Source organism: Microcaecilia unicolor, chromosome 2 (genome assembly GCF_901765095.1).
Source record: "Microcaecilia unicolor chromosome 2, aMicUni1.1, whole genome shotgun sequence".
Lineage (NCBI taxonomy): Eukaryota > Metazoa > Chordata > Amphibia > Gymnophiona > Siphonopidae > Microcaecilia > Microcaecilia unicolor.
The window spans coordinates 247,187,671-247,196,883 of NC_044032.1; the positions used below are offsets into that span (position 1 = coordinate 247,187,671).

Sequence of the window (9,213 nt, forward strand, 5' to 3'; positions counted from 1 at the left end):
TGCTCATTGATGGAGGTTTTTTTGTCTGTCCAACGAGAGCTTTATCAGTGGTGTGATATCACAGAAAAAGTGCTGGATTTTGTTGGAGTTGCAGAAGGAAAGCTGAGTGCCAGCAAGGTATGTAACAAGGCATTCAGAAAGTGATGATCAATGAAGCAGCTGCCAGGCTTAGACATACTTTCTTGCTCATAATTGTGATATACTGCAGCGGATTGCAGATTGCAACATACACGGTCATAGGCCATGATGGACAGGAGCACACATTCTGAACCAAGAAAAATGCCAAGAAATAAAGCTGGGTGATGCACTCAGAGAAAGAGATAGTGTTTCTTGTCAGACAAGAGGTTGCTCAACATTTTGGGGACAGTGACTGAAGTGAAACACATGTCCACAAAGGACAAATTACAGAGAAAGAAATACATGGGGGTATGTAGCTTGAGCTCACAGCAATCACTAAGATCATAGTCCCATTAGCCAGCACATTAATCAGGTACATCACCAGGAAAACCCCCAAAGAGAGGGCCTCTTAATGCAGCATGATCTGTGAGACCCAGAAGTAGAAATTCCATCATCACTGTCTGGTTTCCCTGTTCCATTTCTATCTTCTTATTGCAGAGATGAAGGAAAATATTTACCTAGGGAAAAAGAATTAGAGATGGAGTGACATGAGCAATCGTCCTCAATAACAGATAAAGTGGTTTTTCAATTAACACATCAACTCTGAACCAACACTTAAGCACTGATTCTGTGGTAACATTTTATTTTACTGCTGTTTATGTCTAAAATATCAAGAGTACAGTGTACAAATTGGAGCATTTCAAATACACTTTTATGCTGTCTAGTATCTAAAAAAGAAAAATGAAGAAAACCAAGATTTTTTATATTTTTCATCTGCCAATAATACAGGCTTTTAGGAATATTCACGGTTTGCCAGCTAAACGCCATTTAACTAGTCAGGAGTTGTCCTATATAATAATTCTCACCACCAACGTTCTATGTCTTGCCTGTGTCCATGGCTCCTTCGACGTTGCTGAGCTAGGCTCCGTAGCCAGGCTGATGTCAATCACAGCTGATTCCTCCCCCCCCCTCCCCCCCACACACACCACGCGGAGCTTCAAAGAGAAACAGAAGCGTGGAGGAGCAGAGTAACCGAGCACGTCACCACCAATACCAGAGCTCCTCAGTACCCGCCCTCCCTCACACGCGTTCACAGGTGGCTATCTGGCTGTTGACGCCAGTGTTTATTTTGAGCAGCGCTGCTCAGCTTGGTGTCCCGGGGCCGGAGGGAAGGGGGGTGGCGGCCGGCCGGGCGCTTGTGTATAAGTAAGGGGGTGTGAGTGCCTGGCCGGACATGCAGTTCTACAGCAGAGTGCTAACACAGTATCCTGGGGCCATCTTCAAAGTTCCCTTGCCTGGCGCCGATGAGAAGCCCCACGAAGTGTGCCCAGCGGAAACAGTCGAGCCCCAGGTGCGGGAGACAGCAACAGCGGTTAACAGCGGTGGAGTAGGGACCATGCCTGCCTTCTCCTCCTGTTTCAAGCTGGCTCCGGTGGGTGAAGTTAGCCAGTTCACGTCCACAACCCAGGTCACAGTGCGGCACTTAGAATCGTGCCTATTCGTATCATCAACGAAGCAGTGGTGCTGGCCGTAGGGCCTGGCGGCGATTCCTCTCCAGACAGGATGTGCTTGGCCAGTGTCCACCTCCTCAGCCACACGGAGCCCCTGATGCCCACCACTGCTTCTTCTTGGCTCGCCAACAGGACCGAGGAGCCCCCTAGCCAGTTCCACGGTCCCCTCCCTTCCAGCTTCAGGGTCCTCCCTCCCTCCGAGTTTCAGGGTCCCTCCCTCTGAGTTTCAGGGTCCCCCCTCCCTCTCTCCCCCTTCCTCATCCCAATGCAGCATCTCCCTTCTGTCACCCACCATGTCTACTATCTACCTGAGCAAGCATATTTCACCAGCGGAACCGACACCCCCCAACCGGCGTGCACACGGCAGGCAAGAATGCACTCGGGGGGGGGGGGGGCTTGGTTGATGTGGAACTGGGAGGGAGGGGGCCCCTGGCACACACTCTCATTCTCACACACACACACTCTCTCTCTCTCTCTCTTTCTCTCTCACAGACACACTCGCACCCAGTCTCACTCTCTCTCTGTCACACACACTCGCACGTTCACTCTCTCTCTCTCTCTCTCTCTCTCTCTCTCAGAGTCACTCTCTCACACACTCTCTCAAACATACACACTCCGAGGAAAACCTTGCTAGCGCCCGTTTCATTTCTTACAGAAATGGGCCTTTTTTACTAGTATATATATAACATGAATCAATCAAGGAAACAAATCCTGAAGTTACATTTTTATATCCTGAAGTCCTCTAAAAGTAACACTTACCCTGTTTCCCCGAAAATAAGACAGTGTCTTATATTAATTTTTGCTCCCAAAGATGCGCTAGGTCTTATTTTCAGGGGATGTCTTATTTTTGGGGAAACACGGTAACATGATTGGATTATTGCAGTTCTTTACTCCAAGGCTTACCTCAATATCAGCTGCAGAGGCTACAAGCTGTTCAAAATACCGTACTACAGTAAAATTGCAGCTTCTTAGAGAAAATAGACACTGCAACTTTTAGTAGTAGATTCCTAGAATTTCAGCAGCCTTTTTAATTTCACAGCAGTAGGACAAGAAGTCAGCATTAAGTAAATTAAGGGGAAGCCTTGATACAGCTTGGTGAAACATGAGTCGGCACAACAATCCCCCTACAACGAAAAAGAAGGAGACTGAGCAATACAGTGCACAGAATCTCCATTTACCTACCGTAAGATAAGTACAGCATTCTAAGTAAGCTTAGTCCTTAGGATTCCTAATACCCCCTTCTCCCCCTTCCCCCCATGTACCTTCTGTTGGAACACTCACCCAGTTTTAAAGATGTCGGGAGGCTGCCGAACGTCTGTGGGGAAGGGCAGCGGCGGCTCGACTTCAGCCTTTCCCTTCAATGTCCCGCCCTCGCAGAAAAAGGAAATACCTCATCAGAGGAAGGCGGGACACTGACAGGAGAGACTGGACTCGAGCTGCTGCAGCGACTTAAAATAACAGCTGAGCTTTAAACACAGGGCGGCGTGTCCGGAACGGAATGGAAGGTAATATGTCGGGGAGTTGAGGCGGGCTCAGCCGGGGGGTGGGAGGCGGAAGATACAATTGGAGCTAGGTCTTACTTTTGGGGGAGGCCTTATATTTAGCAATTCAGCAAAACCTCTACTAGGTCTTATTTTCAGGGGATGTCTTATTTTCGGGGAAACAGGATGTATGACTTTGAAAAGGTATAAAAATCAGCGGGGAACTTTAAAAAAAATATATATATGTACTATCAGGCAAAATAAGAAACATATACAGTATGTGTTTGGGTTACCAAAGGACAGTAGAGCAAACAAAAACCTCATTCAAATGGTGTCCACAATGAAGTCTTTATTCAAACCAGTAAAATGTACGACCGAACACGAATCGTGTTTCAGCCCTACCGGCCTGCATCAGGGGTATAGGAATTCGTAAAACAGTATATATTCCTAGAGCAGTTGGATTACAGCCAAATCTCTTTTGGAATTTTGCCAAGTTCTTGTGATCTGGTTAGGCCACTGTTGGAAACAGGATATTGGGTCTGGTGGACCTTTGGTGTGTCCCAGTATGTTAATGCTTATGTTCATATGGCTTATTCTTGTTGTGTAGTGTCTTGTGTCAATTTCTTCAAGAAGGTGATAAATAAATCCTGGGTAGCACCTGGGGAGTTTCAGGAAATTAAACTGCTCACAAGTCTTGAACAGGGCCTCAGAGCAGAGATGTTTACCCTCTGTACTCCGAACCAGATCACAAGTACTTGGCAGAATTCCAAAAGAGAGATTTGGCTGTAATCCATTTGCTCTAGGAATATATACTGTCTTACGAATTCCGAGACCCCTGATGCAGGCTGGTAGGGCCGAAACATGACTGACTTGAATAAAGACTTTCCTTGTGGACACCATCTGAGAGAGGTTTTTTTTTGCTCTACTGTCATTTGCTTGGCATTTGACATTCAGTGGAGTGGTTACCTTCTGTTGGTGTTGTCTTTTGGTCTCCAAAACCATGACCCGTTTTAATTTTTTGATGTGTGCTCATATATTTTCAAAGGGCACTCACAGACCAGAATGGTTTAAACTGTAGTCCCAATGCTTTTAATCATTGCACACTGGGGCCCTTTTACTAAATGGCAGTAAGCCCAATGCGGACTTACTGCTCGCCAATCAAGAACTACCGCCGGGCTACCACAAGAGCCCAGTGGTAGTTCCCACTCCCAGCACACGCCATTTCCAGTGCTACAAAAATATTTTTTGTAGCACTGGTGCTTACCTGGTGCTAATTGGGCAGCGCCATGTGCTGCATAGTTACGGCTGGGTTAGCATGAGAAAGGGCTCCCGCCATCTCAATGGGTGGCAGTAAGTGCTTCCTCCCTGAAATGGCTGCATGGTAAGTGGTTTGACTTACTGCATTTGAGTAATATTGGCATTTTGAAACAAGAGACACCTCTAGTCCAACATGGACTGAGGCTCAACATGTTATAGATGATTTGAGTTTTGTAGTATCAGTTATATTCCTCTTGGGGGAGGGGGCTGATATGTATGCTCACTAAAAGGGAAATATCGCCGGGCTACCATTGCAGTCCAGCAGTAGTTCCTACCCCCAGTGCATGCCATTTCCAGCACTACAAAAATATATTTAATTTATTTTTGTAGCACCAGTGTGTACCCAGTGGTAATTGGGAAGTGCCACACACTGCCCGGTTACCGCTGATGTAGCATAGGAGCCCTTACTGCCAACTCAATGGGTGGCGATAAATGCTCTCACCCGAAATGGACTTGTGGCAAGTGCTTCACTTGCCGCACATCCATTTCTTAAAATAAACCCTGCCTTTTATCCACTGCGGTAAAAGTGGGCCTCAGCACACATCAAAAACATGCACTGACACCTCTCAGGCCCCTTTTACCGCAGCATTATAAAAAGACCCTGAAGCCCTCTATTGCCTGAAGTGGATAGGCATGACAACCCCATCCTTTCCCGGCATCTTTCCCTCCCTCCCAGTCAATCGGGGGGGGGGTCACAACTCCATTCCTTGCCCCCCGTTTCCTTTAAATCATTCTCTGGCAGCAAGGTGCAACTCATTCCCTTTGCATGTGCTGGTTCTAAGACTTCCCTCTGATGTAACTTCCTAGTCCCGTGGAGTGGTGTGAGATCACAGAAGTAAGAATTTTCCAAGTGTACATCTAGTAGAAGAGCATTCTATAAATTGGGAGCCAGATGAAGTATGCTGAATGATTTGTAACTGTATTTGCGATGTAGGAGGCATGAAAATAGATTGCTCCAAGAGGAATGGAGAGACAAAGCAAGAAGTCAAGTATTTCCTAATTCTTCTTATCTTTTAACCTAATCTAATCTAAAATGACACTTTTACCCCACTTATTCCCTAAAAAGGTCTAAAGTGACTTACAATTGGAAAATAAAAAGCCCAATCTTCCTCTGTCTCTATGAGCCTCCTTCCATCTTCCATCTGGTTTTCCTCCTTTAGATACATTGTCTATTTTTTTCTGTTCTGTTCTGAGATTCTTTTCCCTCCCATCTTCCGGATTCTCTACTCTTCTGAGTTTGCTATTCCCCTACACTTTCCCATCATATGTCTCTAAGAGGCCCTTTTATTATGCCATGGTAGGGCTATTGCGTAGGTAGCACTTGCCAAAGCAACCCTAGCAATTGGGTAGGGCCGGTGCCCAGCAGTAGTTCCAAAGTTGGCACATGCAGTTTCCCTTGGTGGAAAATATTTTTTATTTTCTACCATGGGTGGTCATTTCTGGCAGTTATTGTCAGCATGGACACATTACTTCATGTTGCCTGATTATCGCACAAGTAGCACGTGAGCACTTACTGCCAAGTAAATAAGTGGCGGTAAGGGCTCATGTAGTAAATAGCCATGCACTATTTTTAATATTAGTGCACAGCCATTTACTACCCCATTTTTTAAAAAAAGCCTTTTTACCCACCATGGTAAAAAATGGCCCAGCACACACCAATTTCACACACCTACACTGGCGCAGTCCACTTTTTATCACAGCATAGCAAAAGGGCCCCTTTATGCAAATGGCACTACTGCTGATCACAAAAGTACTTTTGAAGACTGACCAGAATAAATGTTTATGCAGAGTAAACCATAATGGATTATATTTAATCAGAATATTTAAATTCTAACCTTTGCATATTTAACACGTTTGTGGGTTTTCTGTGTGGTGTTACTTATGATACAATGGACAGAAGAAAGAAGGACATACTAATGTGTGAAATTTGCAACTTTTTATGCTTTTACTTGAGACTCATGGAGGGGCATAATCAAATGGGGACGACCATGTCTGAGGGCGCCCATCTCTAAGGATGTCCCCGCGAAGGGGCGGGGAAACCCGTATTATTAAAACAAGATGGGCGTCCATCTTTCGTTTCGATAATACGGTTGGGGACGCCCAAATCTCAACATTTAGGTCGACCTTAGAGATGGTCGACCTAAATGTTGAGGTGGTCGACCTTAGAGAAGGTCGTCTCCGGTTTTCGGCGATAATGGAAACCGAGGACGCCATCTCAAAAATGACAAAATCCAAGGCATTTGGTCATGGGAGGAGCCAGCATTCGTAGTGCACTGGTCCCCATCACATGCCAGGACACCAACCAGGCACCCTAGGGGGCACTGCAGTGCACTTCACAAATTGCTCCCAGGTGCATAGCTCCCTTACCTTCAGTGCTGAGCCCCAACCCCTCCCCCCAAAAAACCCACTCCCCACAACTGTACACCACTACCATAACCCTAAGGGGTGAAGGGGGGGGGCACCTACATTACTACTACTACTACTAGTGGGTTTTTGGTGGGTTTTGAAGGGCTCACATTTACCAGCACAAGGTTAATAGGTAGGGGGGGATGGGCCTGGGTATGCCTGCCTGAAGTACACTGCACCCACTACAACTGCTCCAGGGACCCGCATACTGCTGTCATGGAGCTGGGTATGACATTTGAGGCTGGCATAGAGGCTGGCAAAAAAATTAAAAAAAAAGTTTTTTTAGGGTGGGAGGGAGTGACCACTGGGGGAGTAAGGGGAGGTCATCTCCAATTCCCTCTGGTGGTCATCTGGTCAGAGTGGGCACCTTTTAGAGGCTTGGTCGTGAAAAAAATGGACCAAGTAAAGTTGCCCAAATGCTCGTCAGGGACGCCCTTCTTTTTTCCATTATCGGCCGAGGACGCCCATCTCTTAAGCACGCCCCAGTCTTGCCTTCGCTACTCCTCCGACACGCCCCCGTGAACTTTGGTCATCCCCGCGACGGACTGCAGTTCAGGACACCCAAAATCGGCTTTCGATTATGCCGATTTGGGCGACCCTGAGAGGATGCCCATCTCCCGATTTGTGTCGGAAGATGGGCGCCCTTCTCTTTTGAAAATGCCCCTTATACTGTTCTTCTGAGGCTTCATTTGTTCAGGACCTTTCTAGAATTATGAGTGAGAAACGCCAACAACATTTTCCAATACAATTTTTTATTTTAATTTAACTTTAATAAACAAAACCAGGATAAGCCCCATGTAGCATGATCTGTGAGACCCAGAAGGAGAAATTCCATCACCACTGTCTGGTTTTCCTGTGGCAAGACTTGAAGAGATCTCACACTTTGGGGGGGGGGGGGGGGTACAAGTGCAGGATAGAACTTAAGGATCTTACAACACTTAGATAGCATGGAATTCTCATTGTTATTTTGATAAATGTGTCAGCTAGGATAGAAATGTATATTGTACATTGTGAATTTAGGACTCACTTTCTTGGTAGATGTTTATACCATGGAAGAAGAACATTTTATTTGTAAGGCTCTTCTCAGTGCCATCTTCACATCCCTGTTCCTCAGACTGTAGATAAATGGATTGAGCATGGGAGACAACACATTGTATACCACACTGGCAATCTTGTCCTTTTCCAAAGAATAACTGGAAGAAGGCCTGAAATACATGAATATCAGTGTTCCATAGAAAAAGAGCACCACAGTGAGGTGGGAGGAGCAAGTAGAGAAAGCCTTGTGCCGTCCACTAGTGGATTGTATCTTCAGGATAGTAGTGAGGATGCAGACATAGGAGATCAGGATGATTATGAAGGGCACTACTACAATCAATGAGCCCTCCGTGAATATCATCAGCTCATTGATGGAGGTGTCTGTACACGACAGCTTCATCAGTGGTGTGAGATCACAGAAAAAGTGCTGGATTTTGTTGGAGTTGCAGAAGGAGAGCTGAACTATCAACAGGGTATGTAACAAGGCATCCAGAAAGCTGATGATCCATGAAGCAGCTGCCAGGCTTAGACATACCTTCTTGCTCATTATTGTGATATAATGCAGTGGATTACAGATTGCAACATAACGGTCATATGCCATGATGGACAGGAGCAAACATTCTGAGCCAGCAAAGGTAACAAAGAAATAAAGCTGGGTGATGCACTCAGAGAAAGAGATAGTGTTCTTGTCAGACAAGAGGTTGCTCAACATTTTGGGGACAGTGACTGAAGTGAAACACATGTCCACAAAGGACAAATTACAGAGAAAGAAATACATGGGGGTATGTAGCTTGGAGTTCACAGCAATCACTGAGATCATAGTCCCATTTGCCAGTGCATTCATCAGATACATCACCAAGAAAATCCCAATGAGAGGACCTCTTAATGCAGCATGATCTGTGAGACCCAGAAGTAGAAATTCCATCATCACTGTCTGGTTTCCCTGTTCCATTTCTAGCTTCTTATTATAGAGATGAAGGAAAACTACCTAAGAAAAAAGGTGGAGTGGCATGAAAAATCATCCTCAATAACAGATACAGTGGTTTTACAATTAACACATCAACTCTGAACCAACACTCGAGCACTGATTCTGTGATAAGATTTTATTTTACTGCATTTATATCTAAAATATCAAGAGCACAGTGTACAAATTGGAGCATTTTAAATATAGTTTCATGCTGTCGAGTATCTGAAAAGGGAAAATGAAGAAAACCGAGATTTGTATATGTTCTCATCTGCCAATAAAGTAGGCTTTTTACGAAAGCTTCTGCAGAAGGGAAGTACTTTTTAGACTCATAGATCTTGACATTTGTGGCAGATGTTTATATGTGTGTAGAAAAAAAACA

The 9,213-nt window shown here is 45.3% G+C and overlaps 1 protein-coding gene across 1 annotated transcript; it reads right to left on the bottom strand.

Annotated features, from left to right (window-relative positions):
* Positions 1 to 482: 482 nt before the first annotated feature.
* Positions 483 to 8,819, bottom strand: LOC115461930 (olfactory receptor 1361-like). The gene is made up of 3 exons (XM_030191980.1): positions 7,905 to 8,819; positions 6,658 to 6,675; positions 483 to 635 (listed from the first exon to the last, which is right to left on the bottom strand). The coding sequence occupies exons 1-3, from the start codon at positions 8,817 to 8,819 to the stop codon at positions 483 to 485; spliced, it is 1,086 nt and encodes a 361-aa protein (XP_030047840.1).
* Positions 8,820 to 9,213: the final 394 nt, after the last annotated feature.

Coding starts and splice junctions, on each gene's coding strand:
- LOC115461930 (XM_030191980.1), bottom strand. CDS start 8,819: ATGGAACAGGGAAACCAGACAGTGATGATGGAATTTCTACTTCTGGGT.